This window comes from Schistocerca nitens, chromosome 1 (assembly GCF_023898315.1).
Source record: "Schistocerca nitens isolate TAMUIC-IGC-003100 chromosome 1, iqSchNite1.1, whole genome shotgun sequence".
In the NCBI taxonomy this organism is placed as follows: Eukaryota; Metazoa; Arthropoda; class Insecta; order Orthoptera; family Acrididae; genus Schistocerca; species Schistocerca nitens.
This window is the reverse complement of record NC_064614.1, coordinates 17,362,574-17,388,578: the sequence shown is the minus strand read 5'-3', so window position 1 is coordinate 17,388,578 and position 26,005 is coordinate 17,362,574. Positions and strand designations below refer to the sequence as shown.

The window sequence follows — 26,005 nt, the reverse complement described above, 5'->3', positions numbered from 1 at the left end:
TATTTATTGCACAAAACCGTGTAATCAGAATAATAGCTGGATTCCACCCAAGATCATCCTGTAGACATTTATTTAAGGATCTAGGGATATTCACAGTAGCTTCTCCGTATATATACTCTGTTATGAAATTTGTTATTAACAGCCAAACCCAATTCAAAAGTAATAGCAGTGTGCATAACTACAATACTAGGAGAAAGGATGATCTTCACTATTCAAGATTAAATCTAACTTTGACATAGAAAGAGGTGAATTATACTGCCACTAAAGTCTTTGGTCACTTACCAAATAGTATCAAAAGTCTGACAGATAACCAACAAGTATTTAAGAAGAAATTAAAAGAATTTCTGAATGACAACTCCTCCTACTCCATAGAGGAATTTTTAGATATAAATTGAGAAAAAAAGAAAAAACCAAACAAAAATATTATAAAATAATTTAAAAAAATAAAAATAAAAAAGTTGTTATATTAACTTAATTATGTTGTTAAATTAACTTAATTATGTCATGTATTGGAAAATTTGACTCGTTCCACATCATTACGAAATATCGTATTCATGATCCATGGAACTAGTATTAATCAAATCTAATCTAATCTGACAGTGACCACCCGGAGGCATTGCATTGCAGTACCTGTGAGTAGTCGCCGCTCCTGATATCGGATGCTGCATGGTGGGGTAGCGTCTGAGACTTGAGGAGTACCGGCGGTGTCATCTTTTGTTCCAGCCGGCATGTGGGGAGCGCGCCCGGAGCTGAAGAGGGAGGCGCTGCAGGCGCTGGCAGAGGCCATCACTGGGAAGCCCAAGGGCAAGAAGGGCCAGGACCAGTGGCTGCTCGCCAAGCACGTCTGGCCCGCCATCAGAGGTGAGCCGGGTGGGGGTCTGCCAGCGCGAGGGGTCGCGCCATTTTCAACCTTCTCGTGCCTACTCATGTTTCTAACCAAACATGTTTTCCTGTTTATGCTAGGCGTCATCACTGGTCTACGATGTGAAACTTCCTGGCAGATTAAAACTGTGTGCCGGACCGAGACTCCAACTCGGGACCTTTGCCTTTTGCGGGCAAGTGTTCTACCAACTGAGGTATCCAAGCACGACTCACGCCCCGTCCTCACAGCTTTACTTCTGCCAGTATCTCGTCTCCTATCTTACACGCTGTGAGGACGGGGCGTGAGTCGTGCTTGGGTAGGTTAGTTGGTAGAGCACTTGCCCGCAAAAGGCAAAGGTCCCGAGTTCGAGTCTCGGTCCGGTACACATTTTTAATCTGCCAGGAAGTTTAATATCAGCGCACACTCCACTAGAGAGTGAAAATCTCATTATGGTCTATGATGTAATAAAAAAATGTCATTATACATAAGTATATTTTATTAGGAGATGTTTAGTTATTCTTTGCAGCACGTTCACATTAGCCAACGACTTTGAATTATGATTTGTGTTTTAAAAGTTACTTTCAGCAGAGGTTGAAAATACCGGTTCAGTTGTAAATTACTTTATTTTCACATGACTGTTATGAGCCCATCCTCAGGTGTCGTAGCTGTACTGTGGTCCCCTGTTCTACGCTCATAGGCAGCACACCGCGCCTGGTACAGGCGGCGCTCGGGGACCACAGCACAGCTACGACACCTGAGGATGGGCTTATAACAGGCCGAAGCCGATCGTGTGAAAATAAAGTAATCTACAACTGAAGCGGCGTTTTCAACCTCTGCTACAATGCTCAGTTGCGGATGTTTTTCCAACAGGATTGTTTGAAGTTACTTTCAGTTTTCTACTCTTTTCGTATACACATGGGTTCTTCTATAGTCACTAACAGACACAGTACAGTGATAGGTCACATTTATAAAGGGTGTTACGAAAAGACACAGCCAAACTTCGAAGGGGTGGAGAGGATGTCATGAGGAACACATCGAGGATAGGTACATCCGATGATGCTACAGAGCGTCGAAGTTATAGGCGCTGGCGCCTGCCACTAGGCCACCCCTTCGGCAGCAAACGTGACTCTGCATGCTGACAGAACGTCTCGAGCTGTTGTCTGTTATTTAGTGATCGCGACTAACTGCAACGATCGCCGACGGAGAAGATTGAGCTAGCTGCTGTGTGGAAAGACGTCTTCTATCAATGCAGTACTGTGTTGCTTTGGAGGATGAGCGTTTCACATACGGTTTTCATCTGCAGTTTATTTACAGCTGGCAACTTGTGTATGAAACTGTCATCCATCAAGGCGATATAGCACCGCAGTAATAGGAGACAAGGCCTGTCTAGGCAGCAGCTAGCTCTTTATTCTTCACTGGCGATCGTGTCAATCAGTAGCAATCACTGAACAACAAACAGCATTGCGAGACGCTCCACGCACAGTTCGTCAGTGTACATAGTCATGTTTACTGACGAACGAGTGGCTCTAGTGCCAGGCATCGGCGCCTACAGCTTCGACACTTTCTAACGTCGTTGGATGACGTTTTTGGTCACGGGTTCCTGTCCACGGTTCGCTCCCCAAGACACTGCCTACAACCATTCGAAGTTTGTCGCGACATTTCTGGGACACGACGTATTTAGAATGCACCTGTAACATTTAAATTCGTATATTACTGAACTACTGTATTTATATTTCTCTTCTATAACAGTTGTAAATATCTTGTGCATTTTGCTATTTTCCTTGTAGGCTATATTAACTCCGTTTCTTGAAGATGTTACTAAATTTGTCTGTGAATTGATTGTGATATGTTACGGTGTGCCATTTTGTGTTCGTGTCGTGGGATGAATTTTTCGGCGTGAGTGCACATTTTGTTACTGTCATGTATTGATTTAGGCCTATCCAGATTGTTTTTATGTTTGCTGGCTTGTTCTTGTATCTCCACTTTAGTGACGTGTAGCTTGTGTACTGCCTTGCTGTTGTATCCATTGCCTTATGCTGTGTTTGCTCTTCTTGAGAATTTTGTTTTGCTTTTAGGTGACCTGCGCAATGTGTAAACCATGTGACAGATGAGGCGCAATGCTGCAAATATTAACAAAATAAGTCCATTTATAAATCGCGCAACAGGCCTCGGGTTGCTCCAGTCTGCTCAGTTATTCTGGTGTTCAGGTAGTGCCTTCTTTAAGAGTATTAGGAGTAATACTAAACAACAGAGACTGCAGCAAAAGTTTTTAGCCTAATGCCTAGAAATAAACTGTGAATGTGGGGCAAGAGTTGTATCCTGGTGTTACATGAGTTTGCAAGTGCATCAGACGGCATAATCTCTAAAGCGAGCAGTTTTCCGTGCTGTGCGCTCAGTCTTATCTCGTCGTGTGTGTTCCGTTTGGATAAACTTTATATCAGGTAAACTGGCGACTCGTTTCATTTCATGGCTCACTAGATCAAACAGCTAAGCTAGATAGCTTGCTGTGTCGCTTGTTGCAACGAAAGCTTCATTATTTTACTCGGTAGGACTTTCTCAATCACACTGTGTATGCAAAAATTACAGAACTGGTATCTGTTTCTCTTAAAACATCAAGCATTAACTGTCTTTCCTACACTTCCAGCGTAACTGAACGAATGAAGTGGTCCTCATTTCATGGATTAGCGTAAGGAAAGAGCGTAACGGGACACTGTGTCCGAAAGAATGATGCCAATTAAAGTGCTGTTGATTTCAGGGCGTAAATCACGCTGAAGACCGAGTATCTTTCTGGCGCTTTTCCCTTTTGCTCGGAATGAGATTCTAAGCGTACGTCATGCACTATCTGAGCAAACGTTTCCGGACACCTATCAAAAATGAGCTCTTAGCCAGGCCGTGAAGGCTAAAGGGATGTCAATCGTCCAATGTGTCATCCTAGGCCTTGCAGCCTCGTGTGGACGCTGTATATAGGTACACTCTTTGACATAAAACTCGACCGCTACCGGCCGAAGTGGCCGTGCGGTTAAAGGCGCTGCAGTCTGGAACCGCAAGACCACTACGGTCGCAGGCTCGAATCCTGCCTCGGGCATGGATGTTTGTGATGTCCTTAGGTTCAAATGGCTCTGAGCACTATGGGACTCAACATCTTAGGTCATAAGTCCCCTAGGACTTAGAACTACTTAAACCTAACTAACCTAAGGACATCACACACACCCATGCCCGAGGCAGGATTCGAACCTGCGACCGTAGCAGTCCCGCGGTTCCGGACTGCAGCGCCAGAACCGCTAGACCACCGCGGCCGGCGATGTCCTTAGGTTAGTTAGGTTTAACTAGTTCTAAGTTCTAGGGGACTAATGACCTCAGCAGTTGAGTCCCATAGTGCTCAGAGCCATTTGAACCATTTGAACTCGACCGGCGGCCGGCCGCTTCAGAGGCTAAGTCCGCGCCGATCGCGACATGGGACAATAAAACTGGCCAACTCGCTAATTCTCTAAGTCCGGTTATCTGCACAATCTGGCAACACTGCAGACTGCGGCACTTCCTGGAGGAAAACTTGTCCCATGATAGAGAAACACTAGGTTGATTACGCCTGTGGTCTAGCGGTAGCGTGCGTTATTTCTGTTCGTAATGTTAGTGGATCGAGAGCAGCTGGCATAAAATATTTTTATAACCTCTTCTGTCTGAATGCTGAAGACGTGAATGTAATGGTAGCGCAGATTCAATCTATTTCGCTTTCTGACACACCGATATCAAAATTTTATCCAGTAACGATTTTGCGGCAGATTTCCTTCAGACTGTCCTCCTCTGGACGCCGTATGCGGCAAAGCTCCGGGATCCATTTGCTGGCTACCGGCAGCGGCCGTGGCGACAGCAGCGGCGCTGCACTCCCCCGTTCTTTATCGAAAGCGCCTGCTCCCGCTCATCGCTTTTGATGATTTAAAACGCTTTATTATTAAATGTTGCTCCACAGAATATTTCTACGATTTCCATTCACGCTCAAAAGCCACGGAGACAGACGCCCTGATTAGTAGGCGGGTATTATATTACAATAATCGGCAAGAGCTGAGTATGGCCCGAAATTAATTTTATAGACTGGGACGAAATTAAACCACCTCGCTACATTCGATGAATTTATAAATGCTTCATACCTCGTTTCTTTTCCTTTCAAACTCAATTATTTGTGCAACTTTTGGTCAATGTTCGGATGTTTTCGTCAAGCCGGGGTGAGCGTCTGTGGTGTAAAGTGTATTACAGTTCTTGTTTCATTCCTTATGGTAACTCTATGCGATAAACTGTGTGAATACCTTGCAATGCATGCTATGTAGCAGTGGAGGAACACTGCACATTTGGAGTTCCATGTATGGGTTCATGAAGTATTTAATGTTGATCGGAAGTGATAGTTAAGGTCATCAGATTTAGACCAGAAAAATTTGTCGTTTTGGAGGTTTCAGAGAACGGAAAGGAATTGCTAACGCCGGTGTTAGAAAACGTCTACAGTTAAATGCTATTGCAAAATTTAGAAGAGGGGAACTATATTAATCAACATGTGCACTTCATAAACAACCTTCTGACATGTTAGACCTATATGACGAACAAAACTCAAATTTATATCGTTGACAGTCGCTTTGAATCTTTTGAGGATCTATTTTACAGTGAAGCACCTTGGCATTTGCAAAGCAGACATCCATGATATTAACTTAATTTACTAAGTCGAATCGGACGAAGATTGATGTTTAAAGGCATTCTTCAGATTTCGTATAAAGAATTTTTACTAGCCGTTTGCAACTCCATTACTTAAAATGGAAAATAAAAGGTTGTAGTCAGCGGCTTCCACCGAGATTGGAACTGCTATGTCATACAGTACGACCACCGCAACGCACAAGGGATTTTTTTTTTAATTTTTCTTTTTTTCTTTTACTTTTTTTGACGATTACCCCTTTTTTTCTCTTATTTTAAAGCCCCTTAGGAAAATGGCAATAAAAAAAGAAACTAAGTGCCACCGCCACTTTTCATCCTATAACAAAAAAAAAAATCTGGTCCACTTCAGGCGTTGGCTCCTGACTAAACCTACCCCAAGAGCTGCCTATATACCAGGGGAAATATGGGAATTCAAGGTTAGGGCTATCATTACAAACAAAACAAAATCTTCCTTTTTCTGAATTTTATTTTTATTTTGATTTTTGTTTTGATTATTTTTGTTGTGTAATTGATCAGACGCCTTCTGCGCCCCGCTGGTAATATGTTGAGTCACGTCTTCTCGAAATTGGTGTGTTCCGTTCAGTAGTTCAGAAATGTTCATTGGTTCAAACTGGAAACCTTCTTCACTCTTGGCTTAACACATTCCAGCTGCGAGGCGGGTCGTGGAAAGCACTCCCAAGGAAGTTCGAGAAAAGTTGTCTGTATTTTGGGTGGCGGACAACGACATAATGACGGTCGTTGAGGTATGTCCAAAAATCGAGTACAGAGTCTACAGTTTGTCCAACTAGGTAGTGAATGGCATGTCCGCGAATCCAATTCACAGCATTGGTCTTTGTCCGAGGAAAATAGTCACGTCCCGGAACTAATAATGAAAGGGTAGTATTCTGATTCAGAATGTCCCGCGTTAGAAAAGCCACAATATGACGAATAACCTCTGAGCTAACGACACACTGGCGACCACAGACGGACTATAGTCACTGCGATGTTGCCTGAGCCTCAAAACGCAACCTTAAAACACACAAACAGGTGTTACTTATGTGAAGAACGCCGTTCTTGGAGTCCAGAAATTAATTATACTTTCTAAGTGTCTCATCTTACAGTGGATTCTATCGTACGAGTCTTCGATGTGGAAAACGAATGTCAAGTGAATTTAGCGAGGTAACGCCGGCCTACACCCGGAAGTAAATGCACTATCAGAGTGTTGACAAATACTTGCTACGACGCTGCCATTTCTCGGTTCTCTTACGAGGCAGCTCTTCAGCGAAATGCTTGCCGTGATTCTCCGATACGGTCCTTCAGAGTGGAGACGCGCGCGCACGTTTGGTTTTTATGCGGCGTTCTCCCCTGATGGTTTCTGACGTCGCCTTGTGGGCTATGTCTACATTTGAGACATTCAATTATCATTAATCCAGAATGATACAAGTTTCAGCTTCCGGCGTGGAAGAAGGCTGTTGACGCCGACATTATATCATTTCAACGTAGGGAAAGCAAAACGGGTCATTCAATGTTTCTCATTCAACATAAAGCATGTGAGATAATTTTCTGTAACGTTCATAATCATCTAAAAATACAAACGAAGTAAAAATACACCGGAAGCTTATTCGAATTGAATATAATGTAAGATACCAAACGCTTTGCACCTCGATGTCGAATTTGTCCACGTGCAATCTTTTGCAGCATACAAAAAGAATGTCATGATTAGCACGAGAATGAAGAAATATGTTGGTACGGATGGAAGCAAGAAGAGACGCAGTCAACAAATATTCGATTCCTCATGGCATTCATTTCATTTGAGACGTAAGAAGAGTTAAAGCGGGATATTACTTTCGTTAACACGAAAGATATGCCGCACATATTGATAACGAGAAAGTCTGCGTCTTCATACGTTTCCTCCTTGAAATCTGTATGCTCTCTTATATACTAAGTAGCCTGATCATTGTTTCAGTAATGTTACCCTCTTGTTTGACCCCGTAACGATGAACAGATTCCAAATGCATGTCTCTGCATGAAAGTAGCTGTTCGAACCCTTCCTGGGTTGCTTTTTGTGTTTTATTGCTTGGAATTCCTGAAGCAGACCACTGTGCCTTCTCCCCTTGTGGGTTAGGTCTCAAAACTAAACCGCTTTTTATCCAATGGCATAATTTATTCAGACAGCATCAGCACAAGACTGTCAAACAAAGCCTTCCATTTACAGTTGCAACACTCTAACCAGCACTGACCGAAGTGTAATCCACGGTCATGGTCCGAAATTAGCAGCTGTCTGCTACTGTGGCAAAGTCCGTACTACACTTTCGATTCCGCAGCACCATTTTATCTGGTAACACTGTGTAGTTGCAGAGTTGTGCCAGCATGTCTCTCCTCACACTGTCAACTGTATGTATCTCACTTCTCCTGTAGCGTTGATCACAAGGAGCAGAAGTAAATGAGTGTGTTCTGCATGACGTAACATTCAGTATTCCCTTTTTTCATAGCCACTCTTCATGTGCATCGATACCAAATAGGAATGTGAAAACTCTTGCGAGTGAGAGAATGACAATAACAATCGTAACAAGAACAATCAAATAATGAATAATGTTTATTCCAACGCAGAACGAGAATGGCTTTAAATATAAAAATCTATATCTATATCCATATCTATTGATCTTTGAGTTGGCACAATGCAAATATATTCTTAGCATTTAGTTACTGAATTTAGTTCGAGATGTTTGCAGAGAAAAGGAAAAGTCGGTACTTCTCGCTAGTGTAATATAATGTGAACCAGCAACTACCCTTTCCTTAGAACACGATTCAAGCAGGTCCCCAAGTAGGTACCAAGGCACTGCTGCATTCTGTTCCCTGACATTGCTCTGATGACGGTTAATGCAGATAGTTCCGATTATGAAATACAAAACGTATTGCAGGTTAGTTCCTAGGATAGTAACATTAAATTTGCGTTGTAGACGGCACATGAACGTGACGACTATCCATATTACTCATCAATATAAAAAGACAATATTATGGGAATTTAGCAGGATTACTCAACATGAATTCTGAAATTGGTTGACTGACCGCACAGGTGCTAAACGTCGTCAAGAGTATACGATGGCCTAATCGCATTAGGAATATGAAGATCGTCTTCGACAGCTCGCAACTTTCACATTGCTATCTCCACCCTACTCCAGACAGCCCTCGGTGGAGTTGCACTAAGTTGCCGTTGCAATGTAAGGCCTTCAAACCGACAACAGACCACATATTGAAAAATACAAGCGAGTTCTCTTGCAGCGTAAGCTTATTGTAACTAATCTAAAAATTATTGGACAGGAACATTGTCCTATTCAAAAAAAGCTGTCTAGCAGGTCCTCTAATCGCTCCTTGGTACAGTCGTTTGACTATTGAAAATGGTTCCAACAAGTCACCACTAGAAAACACTGCTCTGTACCGCAATAACTCAAGATGTAAAGTAATACCACGGTACTACAAATACCAGGGAACACCTTATCACAGATAAGACTGTCCTTAAGGCTTGTAAGCTCACATTTATTACAATAAATGACATACCTGAAATATTACCACTCTCATTATTACGTCAGATTGGTAATGCACGTAGTAAGTTCGTCGTATTCATGATTTCCTCTTCAAAGTAACATACCGTACTTATTATTTAACACAAAATGACATTAAAAATTTAAGTTATTCACGAGCAGCTAGTTGAGAATATGTATGAACTTCAAATGACACGACGAACCGTCTTGTTCCGCATATGGATTCAAACCCAGCTCATGCAGACTAAGCAAAGATTTCGTTACTGACGGAAACTAACAGTCATTCCTGATTAGGCATACAGAGAGTGATATACCTCGATTTTAGACAGTATCAGTTAGCAAATATCAACTTTAAATTGCATAACGCAAACATGTTTAACAGACGCGAATTCCTACCCATCATCTATTGTCCCTGTTAACGAACTACGAGAGATGTTAAATATTGCTTCTTCACAAGTAACTTACTTGAAATGCCGTGAGGTAAAGCTTTGTGTTGGACACGGATTCGAACCCAGAACCTAATCAGATTGCTATCGAAGCACAGTCAAATGTGACATATCGGATTTTCGCGGCAGTAGCTAGATGTTTTAACTGAAATGACGAGACGAAACATTAATTTTTTCCTTCCCAGGACTCCTACCCGGCACCTATCGCTGTTATATTCTAGAGAAAACGAACGTTAAATATGGGTTTGTTGCGCCAGCAGTGATATGTGAGCATGTTTGAACTAGAAATAATATGACGAAGAGTTCAGCGCTCACTGGGAATAGAGCCCCACACATATCGTTGTTGACTACACACAAAGAGACGTCAGCTACCGAATTTTTCTCCACCAGCTGCTCAGAATAACTTCTTGAACTTACAGTCATCTCGCAAATAGTTCTGTGTCTCACTGGGAGTTAAAAACGTCAGATATCGTTAGTGTTGACAACGAATGAAAATACATTAAAAATCAAAATTCTTATCCACCAGCAGATAGGTGTTCTCATGCTAGAGCTTCATAATACATAATTAAATCTTTAGTGCCGGGCCAGGATTCGATCCCATTCACGCGTAATATGTGGAGATGTTAAGGAATCTGCAGTTTTGAACAAACAACAAATTGTAGCCGAGCTGTATTGTCACGAAGGGATCAAATTCCGCGTTAAGGGCGGTCTGAGTTGCATTCACAGTTCAGAACCAATCTTATCGACATGCAGAAGCTCAGATAAAAGATGGAATAAGTGTCCTGTGACCATACATAGCGTTTGTTTCGTCACTTGAAATAAATAACTAGTATAAGAAAGGTTACTGGTGATAGAGTTTCTACATGTCGCCACTCCAGACTTTATTGTGGTTCAACCTACCGTATACTTGGTAGAGAAGGAAAATCATCTTTAACGTGAATTTTCAGACCACACTGCCATTACACCTTCTTCACTTGGTGTAGCCAGGAGAGAATGGACTCTGTCTCTCCCTATCTAAAATCATTGACAGAAGTGGGAATCCAACCCAGACCATAGGTATAACAACCTACCATCCGTCCAACAGACCACGAAATCCTCTTCTCTCATTTTTCTATCGTAACGCCGTTGCGCCACACTGGATGAGAATTCTGACACACAGGCGTCCTGTAGTAATATGCACCATGTTCAGTAAATTCATTTACTTGGTTGACCGAATCACCATGAACTAGCTGCCTCGGCTACCCAGTGCATACATTCCACTCTATATTTTGTAATCACCGAAATAAAATCACGTAACTGCCACCTACACAGAACTGCCAACAGTGTAGGATGCAGAAGTTTAAATAGGAAGTGTTCCTTTCCACTTGAGCTATTCTATTGCGCCATCTGTTTGTAGAAAACGTCGTTCAGTAAAAAAAAAAAAAAGAAAAGCTGTAACTGTTTGTCTCTCAGAAGTCAAGACCTGGCCATATGCATAATCTCACAGTGCTGTGGAATCAAAAAGTTCTGGAGGAATAGTTGTCGAGCTCTGGAGCTGTTGTAGCTACGTGTCAGCTAGTAGCGTAGATAAGATGTCGCGAGTTCGAATACATTCAGTGCTGCATTTTTTAAAACGCAATTCTGCTGTCTGCTGAAGTTCTCAATCTAATGGAACTTTGAACATACTTCCCTTCACTTCTCAACCCAAAGTAGTCGCATGTGGAAAAAGGGCTAACTACTGTGACATTTTGTTCTGTTCAGGTTTAATAGACAGCAGGCAGCAGATGCATCTCGAAGATGTGTAGGGAGAGCGCATCGTGCCATAATATGTCAGAAAAGTATTTTCTACATTAGCTGTCGTGTGGTAGTGAGATTTTATTCTTCTTCAAAATTTGTTTGACAGCTTTAACTCAGAACAAGTTTTCTACATGCATGTAATCAATAAACTGCACGTGCATTGTCATACTGTCATAGATAACATCAGAGAATTCGCATATATCGTTGATGATTAATTTCTCTCTCATGTTTACTATTGTTTTAACAACACTAAAGGAAACCTTACGAAAATTGTGCACTGTATTATAAGCAATGAAATAAATCTAACCACGATAACCGTACGACGAAAGTATGTTTTAATAAAACCGAGTATCTGTACACAAATGTGCCTCTATCGACACGAATTAGTAAAATACTACTCACTTAGATTTTGATTGGGTCTGTGTTTCATTGGTATGCTGTGTCGTACTCAATAGGTATGCAAATGTGGCATTTCATAAATATAGTTACGTATTCCTAGAAACCCAAAATTCGCTTGTCAGCAGCGGAAATGGTTCAAATGGCTCTGAGCACTATGGGACTCAACTGCTGTGGTCATAAGTCCCCTAGAACTTAGAACTACTTAAACCTAACTAACCTAAGGACAGCACACAACACCCAGCCATCACGAGGCAGAGAAAATCCCTGACCCCGCCGGGAATCGAACTCGGGAACCCGGGCGTGGGAAGCGAGAACGCAGCAGCGGAAAGAGGCGTTGCCTGTTGTGCAGCATTGTAAGTTTTTCAACATTGCACTATGAGCCGAAAGTATTTTCTTGCGATTTCCTTATTGATGTTTGATCCGACTCCTTGTAGCTCTTTCACAGAAGGGATAAAAACGTTGCAGTCAGTGAGACTGGAACTGCAAACCATAACAGACGCATTTCCACATGTCAGCACGTTACCACAGAGCTGGCGAAGAGGTATGGGTGGGAGCATCCTCTTACGACGGCAATAGTGCCTAGAGCTCGTAAACCGCTATTTAAAGGTCGAGATTAGTTGCGATTTCCACCTGCAACGACTTTCCTGGGCTGAAAACCGTAAATGTACAATCTTTTGTTACCCTTCAAGCGATAATAACTCAGATTATTCAATGGAAATGACAGGTAAAATCAAGTGAACTTTGAGGCTTAATTCCGTGCACACCAGGAAGTAACTCGTCGATTACAGAGTTGCCAAACATACGTTGCCTTGTTGCCAAATCTCAGTTACAGTACCAGCAGGAAGGAGACGAACCGATGTGATCCTACAGCGGGCTGGGAAGTGACCATAGCTGGTGTCTCCAAGTCGCGGCTGCTACGGCCTGGAATACGTAGTGCGTCTGACTCGCTTACTGTAACTAGGTTTAGGGACTGGAGCGTAGTTACTAATAATACTCAGAACTGACTGCAAACTAAGCATAATAAATCAGTAACTCTCATTGTTGTTTTTATATTTCTTTAGTAAGTGTACTCAAAACTAAGAAACTCATTCACAGGCGTTTTCGTGCCTCGCCGATAGTCGAGCACAACAAACAAATAAAAATAAAAAAGAATGTTTATGTGTGTGTGTGTGTGTGTGTGTTTGTGTGTGTGTGTGTGTGTGTGTGTGTGTGTGAGAGAGAGAGAGAGAGAGAGAGAGAGATAAAAAAGAATGAGAGTGTAAAAAATTGTTGTAAAGAAATTGAATCATGGTATTTAAAGAAATCTTTCATTGTAATGACACGTTCCACATCATTACGAAATGTATTCATGATCTATGGAACAAGAAGTAATCTAATGTAATGTAATCTAATCTAATCACATCATATTGATGACTAGCCATAAAGAGTCAAGAATTGTAAATAAATTATACACAACTGCAACCAGTCACTTTTTTCATTAATAATGCTTTATTACATTAACCGGTTTTCGAACCCTTTCAGGTTCATCTTCAGATGATTTCGGGAGAATCCGGGAAGTTACATCATTACTGGTAGTAGCATAATGCTGGGTGCTGGTTCTATGGCAGAAAGATGGGTCACACTTTAATGTATCGCCATGACTATAGATTATCTGTCGATATGGATGTGAATTTAGTTTTTACTTACTGTGACAGTATAGGCGGCTTTTTTCGTATCTGTCTGCATCCATTTTGAAGTCCAGAACACTTTCACACGAACTATATTAGTTCACACTTTAACAGTGACACTTCACCAGCATCCAGCATGCGCTTTACAACTGTTGCTTATAACAAAGAACTTGACAGAGAGATATGGCATAAGCCTACTTTGTACAGAGATGAAATTTGTTGTTCTTTACATGTGTTAAAGTCGATATAAGGGTAAGTTTTTTCATCCGAATGGTGATAACATGAGAGCACTAGAGAAAATAATAATAAATTACTACAAGAATAAATTTCAGGTGATCTGTTATGTTATTTCTATTTGTAAGTTACAGGCAGTTTTTTTTAACCTGAACAAAATTCTTTAGCTGTTGACTTATTTTTATTCTAACATTAGAGTGATCTGGGATATTGGTAAAGGCAGCTTATTTATTCTTGTAGTAATTTATTATTATTTTCTCTAGTGCTCTCATGTTATCACCATTCTGATGAAAAAACTTGCCCTTATATCGACTTTAACACATGTAAAGAACAACAAATTTCATCTCTGTATAAAGTAGGCTTATGCCATATCTCTCTGTCAAGATCTTTGTTATAAGCAACAGTTGTAAAGCGCATGCTGGATGCTGGTGAAGTGTCACTGTTAAAGTGTGAACTAATATAGTTCGTGTGAAAGTGTTCTGGACTTCAAAATGGATGCAGACAGATACGAAAAAAGCCGCCTATACTGTCGCAGTAAGTATAAACTAAATTCACATCCATATCGACAGATAATCTATAGTCATGGCGATACATTAAAGTGTGACCCATCTTTCTGCCATAGAACCAGCACCTAGCATTATGCTACTACCAGTAATGATGTAACTTCCCGGATTCTCCCGAAATCATCTGAAGATGAACCTGAAAGGGTTCGAAAACCGGTTAATGTAATAAAGCATTATTAATGAAAAAAGTGACTGGTTGCAGTTGTGTATAATTTATTTACATTAATATACAGTCACGGTTCTAAAATATCCGTAATGGATAAGCATAATCTGTTGATACCACGCCAGGTAATTAGAACAATGCGCGAATTTCGGCAATGTAAACTTAAACTTTCGAAAACAATCCTTGCAATAAGATTTAACAAAAAATGTCTCTCAGAAAACGTGACTCCAAATTATATCAGAATAAAAATAACGAGTCAAAGTATGTCAGCCAAGATAGCAAAAGCACAATGTGAAATTATTTGGTTAAAAACTGAAATCAGGTCTCTTTACAAAAAGAAAGATCTGCTCAATTCAAAGCTGTATAATATGCACTTACAACTTGGCCATAAACTTGTTGCTCATGTCTTCATGATCTTCCTAGACAATGTCAATATATATGTGGGTCAACAGAAACATCCGATCTCACGCGTCGGCTTTGACCTGTGACGTAAGGGTGTTGTGGTCTGTGACGTCATTACGGCGCGGAGTTTGGTTTGTGAGTGTGGCGTGTTTGAAGATGTTGCCTCGTTGACGTTACCTTAGTAGGAGTTTTAGGGCCTGTAATATATACACTCCTGGAAATTGAAATAAGAACACCGTGAATTCATTGTCCCAGGAAGGGGAAACTTTATTGACACATTCCTGGGGTCAGATACATCACATGATCACACTGACAGAACCACAGGCACATAGACACAGGCAACAGAGCATGCACAATGTCGGCACTAGTACAGTGTATATCCACCTTTCGCAGCAATGCACGCTGCTATTCTCCCATGGAGACGATCGTAGAGATGCTGGATGTAGTCCTGTGGAACGGCTTGCCATGCCATTTCCACCTGGCGCCTCAGTTGGACCAGCGTTCGTGCTGGACGTGCAGACCGCGTGAGACGACGCTTCATCCAGTCCCAAACATGCTCAATGGGGGACAGATCCGGAGATCTTGCTGGCCAGGGTAGTTGACTTACACCTTCTAGAGCACGTTGGGTGGCACGGGATACATGCGGACGTGCATTGTCCTGTTGGAACAGCAAGTTCCCTTGCCGGTCTAGGAATGGTAGAACGATGGGTTCGATGACGGTTTGGATGTACCGTGCACTATTCAGTGTCCCCTCGACGATCACCAGTGGTGTACGGCCAGTGTAGGAGATTGCTCCCCACACCATGATGCCGGGTGTTGGCCCTGTGTGCCTCGGTCGTATGCAGTCCTGATTGTGGCGCTCACCTGCACGGCGCCAAACACACATACGACCATCATTGGCACCAAGGCAGAAGCGACTCTCATCGCTGAAGACGACACGTCTCCATTCGTCCCTCCATTTACGCGTGTCGCGACATCACTGGAAGCGGGCTGCACGATGTTGGGGCGTGAGCGGAAGACGGCCTAACGGTGTGCGGGACCGTAGCCCAGCTTCATGGAGACGGTTGCGAATGGTCCTCGCCGATACCCCAGGAGCAACAGTGTCCCTAATTTGCTGGGAAGTGGCGGTGCGGTCCCCTACGGCACTGCGTAGGATCCTACGGTCTTGGCGTGCATCCGTGCGTCGCTGCGGTCCGGTCCCAGGTCGACGGGCACGTGCACCTTCCGCCGACCACTGGCGACAACATCGATGTACTGTGGAGACCTCACGCCCCACGTGTTGAGCAATTCGGCGGTACGTCCACCCGGCCTCCCGCATGCCCACTATACGCCCTCGCTCAAAGTCCGTCAACTTCACATACGGTTCACGTCCACGCTGTCGCGGCATGCTACCAGTGTTAAAGACTGCGATGGAGCTCCGTATGCCACGGCAAACTGGCTGACACTGACGGCGGCGGTGCACAAATGCTGCGCAGCTAGCGCCATTCGACGGCCAACACCGCGGTTCCTGGTGTGTCCGCTGTGCCGTGCGTGTGATCATTGCTTGTACAGCCCTCTCGCAGTGTCCGGAGCAAGTATGGTGGGTCTGACACACCGGTGTCAATGTGTTATTTTTCCATTTCCAGGAGTGTAGTTTACCTTTATACTGTACTTTTTGTTTTAACGTCGTCTATGAGGCTTTTATCAGTTTGCCATTAGATTGTTCAATCTTTATGGTCTATATGTTTTGTCGCTACTCGTTATGTCTAATGAATCAATATTGTTTTTTTCTTTTTTTTTATTTGTTTCTTTTTTTTTATCTTATGATTGACCTACACATTGATCTGTAGCGTAGCCCTGAATACGAGGTTAGGTTGGGAGTTTTTTTTTTTGGCGGGCGGGTCAGGGGGGGGGGGGGCGCAGCCCCCCTGCCTGGCCTTGAGTACCACTTGTTTATTATTATCTTTGTTTGCTATCAATGTTAGCAGATTGTTCTTGTGAAACCTTTGTGTGTGTTGTTTTTCTATGTGTTTTCGTCTTTGTGATACGTATGCAACGTTTCTATATCCGCCATATTGGAATTGTCGTTTCCGCTATATTTGTGACGTCATGGGTCAAAGCCGACGCGTTAGATCGGATGCTTCCGTATTTCCATATATGTAAACAAAGAACGTATTATCATCTCACATAGACACGAGAAAAAGATAAATGCTCTAATTTCAAAGAATGCAGTGAAGTCCCCCAGTATCTCTTCTGAAACGGAACATAAGTTTTTTGATAAAGTGATAAATACTGCAGAAATATGCTTCAGTAGTAATGAATTAAAGCTCTGAAAGAAAGGCCTTAAGCACAACATTGCCCCCTCACTAAATAAAAGCAACATTAAAGACCTCATAGTTAACACAAAAATTGCATGTACAGCAGCTAAACTAAAACACAATGAACAAAATGCTGTAGCTCATAAGGCAAACAACATCATTATGAGAAACATTCACCAGAACAAAATGTACAATAAGATGAATACTGAACATAAGATATTATGAGACATAAATAAGAAACTTTCAGTTCAAAATGCCCTCATTGTCAGAGCAGACAAAGGTAACACAGCTGTTGTCATGTATGAATCAGACTATATTAGCAAAACTTGTGAATTCTTCAGAAATAATAATATAAAGGAAATAGCATATGACCCTACTCCCAAATTCCATGATAAAATTAAAAAGTTACTTAAAAACTGCAACTTCTTGTTGACACCATTAGAAGCAAAGCACTGTATAGTGATGAACCCTTCAGCACCAAAACTGAGATCACAGTCTAAGATCCACAAACCAGAATGTCCGATACGTCCCATTGTGAACTCTATCAATAGCCCAAGCTATAAAATCACCAAAAAACTTAATGATATTATCCGCAAGGCATATGTATTTGAATATAACTACTCCATTAAAAACAGTTATGAGCTCATCAATAGTATAAAAGATATCCCCATCCCAGTCACAGCTAAATTTGCATCTCTTGACACAGTAAACCTATATACAAACATACCCGTCAAGGAAACAATTAGTTTAATAAGGAATAACTTACTGAAACATGGGACAATGGGGAGAGCTGAAATCTATGAACTCATAGAGATGCTGGAACTCATATTGACACACAACTACTTCCTGTTCAACAACAAGTTTTACATTCAGGAAGACGGACTGGCAATGGGTAGTAGTCTTGCAGGCTTGCTAGCAGACATATATATCAATAACCTTGAAAATAACTTTTTCAGGTCCCAAACACAACTAAAAGATAAGCTGCTTTATTACAAACGCTATGTTGATGACACACTCATTCTGTTCAATGGAGCAACAGAAGAAATAAATAATCTAGCCAAAGAACTTAATAAAATACACAATAAAATCCAATTCACAGTAGAACATGAAACACCAGAAGGCATTAACTATCTTGATCTAACAATCTCAAATAAAAATCAGAAGCATAAATTTCAAATTTTCAGTAAGCCAACAACCACCAATGTTACCATACACAAATCCTCTTGCCATCCAGACCAACATAAAAAAGCATTCTTCAGAACAATGGTTAATCGCATGCTGAAAATCCCAATGGACACAAATGAAAGACAAAAAGAAACAGAAATTATTAAATCAATGCATCCACCAATGGGTACAACCCTGCAATAATAGATAAACTAATCCATACAGCAAAACTAAATCAACCAACTGCTGAACAACCACCCACAAACAAGAAAACCACATTTGTTAGCCTGCCTTTCCTAGGGAAGATTTCTCACCAAATTGCCAACCTCTTCAAGACACAACATAAAAATAAGTTTCTTCACCACCAACAAAGTACAAAATCAAATCATACACACCACCAAAACCACTATACAAAAATATCAAAAGTCAGGTGTGTACAAGCTCACTTGCAACTCATGTCCAAGCTTCTACATTGGACAAACTGGTAGAAGCTTCACAACAAGATATAAAGAACACATGGATGCACTCCGTCTTAACAACCTGAACAAGTCCAGCTTTGCCTCACATCTTGCCCAACACAATCATTCTGCAAACAACATAGAACAGAATCTCCGAATACTACATTTTGCCAACAAAGGCACAATACTTGACCTTCTTGAAGAAATTGAAATATTTGTCTACACAAATACAGCACCTGACTGCCTACTCAATGATCAAACTGAACTGAGAAACAAATTTTTCCTTCAGAACTTTGAAGATCTACTAGTTCAAAACAAGTAACCACTCAATAAAACCTACACCAGCTCCCCAACCCCCCCCCCTCCTAATGACCCCCCCCCCCTCTCCTTACATCCTAACCACACTGGTGTCAATGTAATATACTACCACAGAATAAGACATGTACCATATCTCTAAATGTTAAAGCCCTCCATTGCTAACATAAATCAGTACTTTATACATATTAATTCTAGCTGGAACAAACATAAGCTGCCTTTACCAATATCCCAGATCACTCTAATATTAGAATAAAATTAGTCAACAGCTAAAGAATTTTGTTCATGTTTAATATTATAAAAAAAAAAAACTGCCTGTAACATACAAATAGAAATAGCATAACAGATCACCGAAATTTATTCTTGTAGTAATTTATTATTATTTTCTCTAGTGCTCTCATGTTATCACCATTCTGATGAAAAAACTTGCCCTTATATCGACTTTAACACATGTAAAGAACAACAAATTTCATCTCTGTACAAAGTAGGCTTATGTCATATCTCTCTGTCAAGATCTTTGTTATAAGCAACAGTTGTGAAGCGCATGCTGGATGCTGGTGAAGTGTCACTGTTAAAGTGTGAACTAATATAGTTCGTGTGAAAGTGTTCTGGACTTCAAAATGGATGCAGACAGATACGAAAAAAGCCGCCTATACTGTCGCAGTAAGTAAAAACTAAATTCACATCCATATCGACAGATAATCTATAGTCATGGCGATACATTAAAGTGTGACCCATCTTTCTGCCATAGAACCAGCACCCAGCATTATGCTACTACCAGTAATAATGTAACTTCCCGGATTCTCCCGAAACCATCTGAAGATGAACCTGAAAGGGTTCGAAAACCGGTTAATGTAATAAAGCATTATTAATGAAAAAAGTGACTGGTTGCAGTTGTGTATAATTTATTTACATTAATATACAGTCACGGTTCTAAAATATCCGTAATGGATAAGCATAGTCATGAATTACCGAAATTTTTGCCAATACCAGTAACCAAATCTAAACTTGAAAATAAAAGACGACAATTTTGTAATAAACCGTGACTCCTATCAAGACCCTTTCGTCCCTGTTATCTAACCACGAAAGATGTCTGATATACCTCCATTCTGAAGTAACGAAGTATGCATGCATTTAAAGATGAAGTGCATGATGTGAGGTTCTGCGACGGAGATACAAACCTAACACGTAATCGGATTGTTACCTAAGAAAAATCAAATGTTACGTATCGGTTTTTCTTACGAGCCGCTAGGTGTCTGAATCTAAAATAAGGATACAAACTTTTGTGCCTAAGAGACAATCGAACTGCACACCTACCGTGCATCCACGAACGTAGCTTAAGTATCAGTTTCTTACTCACGAACAGTAAGATGTGTGCGTGTTTGACCAGAAATAACGACACCTATTGCGATTGTTGGCAACACATGAACAGACATTAAAAATGCACGTTAATTTTCACTAGCAGGTGGGTGTGCACTTGTTAGAGCTGGAAATGAAATTATGAATATTTTTGTCGTGGATCAGGATTCGGACCCACATATTTACCTTTGGAGGAGACCTAGAGAAGACTGCAGTCTTGGGAAAAGGAACGAAATGATTGAACTATACTGTTCCGAGAGATTCAGATCCTCGAAAGAGGAGATACGAATGCGAATCACAGTCCAGCACCAAATTTTTCAACGTTTCTACTTCAATCAAGTACAAGTAAACTAAGAGCCCTATCCCTTTAAATGGCTATCGGTTCATCAAATAAAATGAAATTTGCTAATGTAAGTAAGCTTACTGGCGACTGTATTTCTGTTTACAATGACTTCCGCTATGTCATTTCCCAACGTAAACTGGCTCTGCCCAGTTGGTAATGAAGGAACGTGATGCTTAATGCTGATTCTGGATTATAACGTCTTTCTCTTGAGGTTACCAGAGGTAAAATAAATCTGTTTGTGCCTCTTAAAAGCAAATGCCAGAACCCACGAATTGCACCTGTGATAGTTCGTTCCACCAGACAATTGTGGCCACATTTCCCAGCCCCTGGAGTGTGCTGTAACGGATGATGTGCTTAGCTTACAAAATTAATCACGGTGAAAAAAATGCGAGTCTATTAAATGGTTAAGTAGAAGCATGCTTCTGACGCAGAGATTATGCTATTCTCATGTCAGCAGGATGTAAAGACTCTTCTAGGCATCATAGGCTGGATGTGAAGCCCTTTTTGATTTTTCACAAATTCAGCAAATTTTTTAGTTCGAGAAAATCCACTGTGAAGTGTGAAATTGCCGGATAATTCGATTTCGAGGATCTGAATCTCTCGGAACAGTATAGTTCAATCATTTCGTTCCTTTTCCCAAGACTGCAGTCTTCTCTAGGTCTCCTCCAAAGGTAAATATGTGGGTCCGAATCCTGATCCAGTACAAAAACATTCATAATTTTATTTCCAGCTCTAACAAGTGCACACCCACCTGCTAGTGAAAATTAACGCGCATTTTTAATGTCTGTTCATGTGTTGCCAACAATCGCAATAGGTGTCGTTATTTCTGGTCAAACACGCACACATCTTACTGTTCGTGAGTAAGAAACTGATACTTAAGCTACGTTCGTGGATGCACGGTAGGTGTGCAGTTCGATTGTCTCTTAGGCACAAAAGTTTGTATCCTTATTTTAGATTCAGACACCTAGCGGCTCGTAAGAAAAACCGATACGTAACATTTGATTTTTCTTAGTCAACAATCCGATTACGTGTTAGGTTTGTATCTCCGTCACAGAACTTCACATCATGCACTTCATCTTTAAATGCATGCACACTTTGTTACTTCGGAATGGAGGTATATCAGACATCTTTCGTGGTAAGATAACAGGGACGAAAGGGTCTTGATAGGAGTCACGGTTTATTACAAAACTTGTCGTCTTTTATTTTCAAGTTTAGATTTGGTTACTGGTATTGGCAAAAATTTCGGTAATTCATGACTCTTTATGGCTAGTCATCAATATGATGTGATTAGATTAGATTACATTACATTAGATTACTTCTTGTTCCATAGATCATGAATACATTTCGTAATGATGTGGAACGTGTCATTACAATGAAAGATTTCTTTAAATACCATGATTCAATTTCTTTACAACAATTTTTTACACTCTCATTCTTTTTTATCTATCACTATCTCTCTCTCTCTCACACACACACACACACACACACACACACTCACACACACACACACACACACACACACACACATATAAACATTCTTTTTTATTTTTATTTGTTTGTTGTGCTCGACTATCGGCGAGGCACGAAAACGCCTGTGAATGAGTTTCTTAGTTTTGAGTACACTTACTAAAGAAATATAAAAACAACAATGAGAGTTACTGATTTATTATGCTTAGTTTGCAGTCAGTTCTGAGTATTATTAGTAACTACGCTCCAGTCCCTAAACCTAGTTACAGTAAGCGAGTCAGACGCACTACGTATTCCAGGCCGTAGCAGCCGCGACTTGGAGACACCAGCTATGGTCACTTCCCAGCCCGCTGTAGGATCACATCGGTTCGTCTCCTTCCTGCTGGTACTGTAACTGAGATTTGGCAACAAGGCAACGTATGTTTGGCAACTCTGTGATCGACGAGTTACTTCCTGGTGTGCACGGAATTAAGCCTCAAAGTTCACTTGATTTTACCTGTCATTTCCATTGAATAATCTGAGTTATTATCGCTTGAAGGGTAACAAAAGATTGTACATTTACGGTTTTCAGCCCAGGAAAGTCGTTGCAGGTGGAGATCGCAACTAATCTCGACCTTTAAATAGCGGTTTACGAGTTCTAGGCACTATTGCCGTCGTAAGAGGACGTTTAGACCCATACCTTTTCGCCAGCTCTGTGGTAACGTGCTGACATGTGGAAATGCGTCTGTTATGGTTTGCAGTTCCAGTCTCACTGACTGCAACGTTTTTATCCCTTCTGTGAAAGAGCTACAAGGAGTCGGATCAAACATCAATAAGGAAATCGCAAGAAAATACTTTCGGCTCATAGTGCAATGTTGAAAAACTTACAATGCTGCACAACAGGCAACGTCTCTTTCCGCTGCTGAAAAGCGAATTTTGGGTTTCTAGGAATACGTAACTATATTTATGAAATGCCACATTTGCATACCTATTGAGTACGACACAGCATACCAATGAAACACAGACCCAATCAAAATCTAAGTGAGTAGTATTTTACTAATTCGTGTCGATAGAGGCACATTTGTGTACAGATACTCGGTTTTATTAAAACATACTTTCGTCGTACGGTTATCGTGGTTAGATTTATTTCATTGCTTATAATACAGTGCACAATTTTCGTAAGGTTTCCTTTAGTGTTGTTAAAACAATAGTAAACATGAGAGAGAAATTAATCATCAACGATATATGCGAATTCTCTGATGTTATCTATGACAGTATGACAATGCACGTGCAGTTTATTGATTACATGCATGTAGAAAACTTGTTCTGAGTTAAAGCTGTCAAACAAATTTTGAAGAAGAATAAAATCTCACTACCACACGACAGCTAATGTAGAAAATACTTTTCTGACATATTATGGCACGATGCGCTCTCCCTACACATCTTCGAGATGCATCTGCTGCCTGCTGTCTATTAAACCTGAACAGAACAAAATGTCACAGTAGTTAGCCCTTTTTCCACATGCGACTACTTTGGGTTGAGAAGTGAAGGGAAGTATGTTCAAAGTTCCATTAGATTGAGAACTTCAGCAGACAGCAGAATTGCGTTTTAAAAAATGCAGCACTGAATGTATTCGAACTCGCGACATCTTATCTACGCTACTAGCTGACACGTAGCTACAACAGCTCCAGAGCTCGACAACTATTCCTCCAGAACTTTTTGATTCCACAGCACTGTGAGATTATGCATATGGCCAGGTCTTGACTTCTGAGAGACAAACAGTTACAGCTTTTTTTTTTTTTTTTTTTTTTACTGAACGACGTTTTCTACAAACAGATGGCGCAATAGAATAGCTCAAGTGGAAAGGAACACTTCCTATTTAAACTTCTGCATCCTACACTGTTGGCAGTTCTGTGTAGGTGGCAGTTACGTGATTTTATTTCGGTGATTACAAAATATAGAGTGGAATGTATGCACTGGGTAGCCGAGGCAGCTAGTTCATGGTGATTCGGTCAACCAAGTAAATGAATTTACTGAACATGGTGCATATTACTACAGGACGCCTGTGTGTCAGAATTCTCATCCAGTGTGGCGCAACGGCGTTACGATAGAAAAATGAGAGAAGAGGATTTCGTGGTCTGTTGGACGGATGGTAGGTTGTTATACCTATGGTCTGGGTTGGATTCCCACTTCTGTCAATGATTTTAGATAGGGAGAGACAGAGTCCATTCTCTCCTGGCTACACCAAGTGAAGAAGGTGTAATGGCAGTGTGGTCTGAAAATTCACGTTAAAGATGATTTTCCTTCTCTACCAAGTATACGGTAGGTTGAACCACAATAAAGTCTGGAGTGGCGACATGTAGAAACTCTATCACCAGTAACCTTTCTTATACTAGTTATTTATTTCAAGTGACGAAACAAACGCTATGTATGGTCACAGGACACTTATTCCATCTTTTATCTGAGCTTCTGCATGTCGATAAGATTGGTTCTGAACTGTGAATGCAACTCAGACCGCCCTTAACGCGGAATTTGATCCCTTCGTGACAATACAGCTCGGCTACAATTTGTTGTTTGTTCAAAACTGCAGATTCCTTAACATCTCCACATATTACGCGTGAATGGGATCGAATCCTGGCCCGGCACTAAAGATTTAATTATGTATTATGAAGCTCTAGCATGAGAACACCTATCTGCTGGTGGATAAGAATTTTGATTTTTAATGTATTTTCATTCGTTGTCAACACTAACGATATCTGACGTTTTTAACTCCCAGTGAGACACAGAACTATTTGCGAGATGACTGTAAGTTCAAGAAGTTATTCTGAGCAGCTGGTGGAGAAAAATTCGGTAGCTGACGTCTCTTTGTGTGTAGTCAACAACGATATGTGTGGGGCTCTATTCCCAGTGAGCGCTGAACTCTTCGTCATATTATTTCTAGTTCAAACATGCTCACATATCACTGCTGGCGCAACAAACCCATATTTAACGTTCGTTTTCTCTAGAATATAACAGCGATAGGTGCCGGGTAGGAGTCCTGGGAAGGAAAAAATTAATGTTTCGTCTCGTCATTTCAGTTAAAACATCTAGCTACTGCCGCGAAAATCCGATATGTCACATTTGACTGTGCTTCGATAGCAATCTGATTAGGTTCTGGGTTCGAATCCGTGTCCAACACAAAGCTTTACCTCACGGCATTTCAAGTAAGTTACTTGTGAAGAAGCAATATTTAACATCTCTCGTAGTTCGTTAACAGGGACAATAGATGATGGGTAGGAATTCGCGTCTGTTAAACATGTTTGCGTTATGCAATTTAAAGTTGATATTTGCTAACTGATACTGTCTAAAATCGAGGTATATCACTCTCTGTATGCCTAATCAGGAATGACTGTTAGTTTCCGTCAGTAACGAAATCTTTGCTTAGTCTGCATGAGCTGGGTTTGAATCCATATGCGGAACAAGACGGTTCGTCGTGTCATTTGAAGTTCATACATATTCTCAACTAGCTGCTCGTGAATAACTTAAATTTTTAATGTCATTTTGTGTTAAATAATAAGTACGGTATGTTACTTTGAAGAGGAAATCATGAATACGACGAACTTACTACGTGCATTACCAATCTGACGTAATAATGAGAGTGGTAATATTTCAGGTATGTCATTTATTGTAATAAATGTGAGCTTACAAGCCTTAAGGACAGTCTTATCTGTGATAAGGTGTTCCCTGGTATTTGTAGTACCGTGGTATTACTTTACATCTTGAGTTATTGCGGTACAGAGCAGTGTTTTCTAGTGGTGACTTGTTGGAACCATTTTCAATAGTCAAACGACTGTACCAAGGAGCGATTAGAGGACCTGCTAGACAGCTTTTTTTGAATAGGACAATGTTCCTGTCC

The 26,005-nt window shown here is 41.0% G+C and overlaps 1 protein-coding gene across 1 annotated transcript in view; it reads left to right on the top strand.

Annotated features, from left to right (window-relative positions):
• Positions 1-26,005, top strand: part of LOC126248515 (uncharacterized) — a 166,880-nt gene that overhangs the window by 120,833 nt on the left and 20,042 nt on the right. Inside the window, exon 5 of the mRNA XM_049949569.1 lies at positions 724-861. Coding sequence (XP_049805526.1) covers positions 724-861 — 138 coding nt within the window. The remainder of the gene's footprint in view (positions 1-723; positions 862-26,005) is intronic.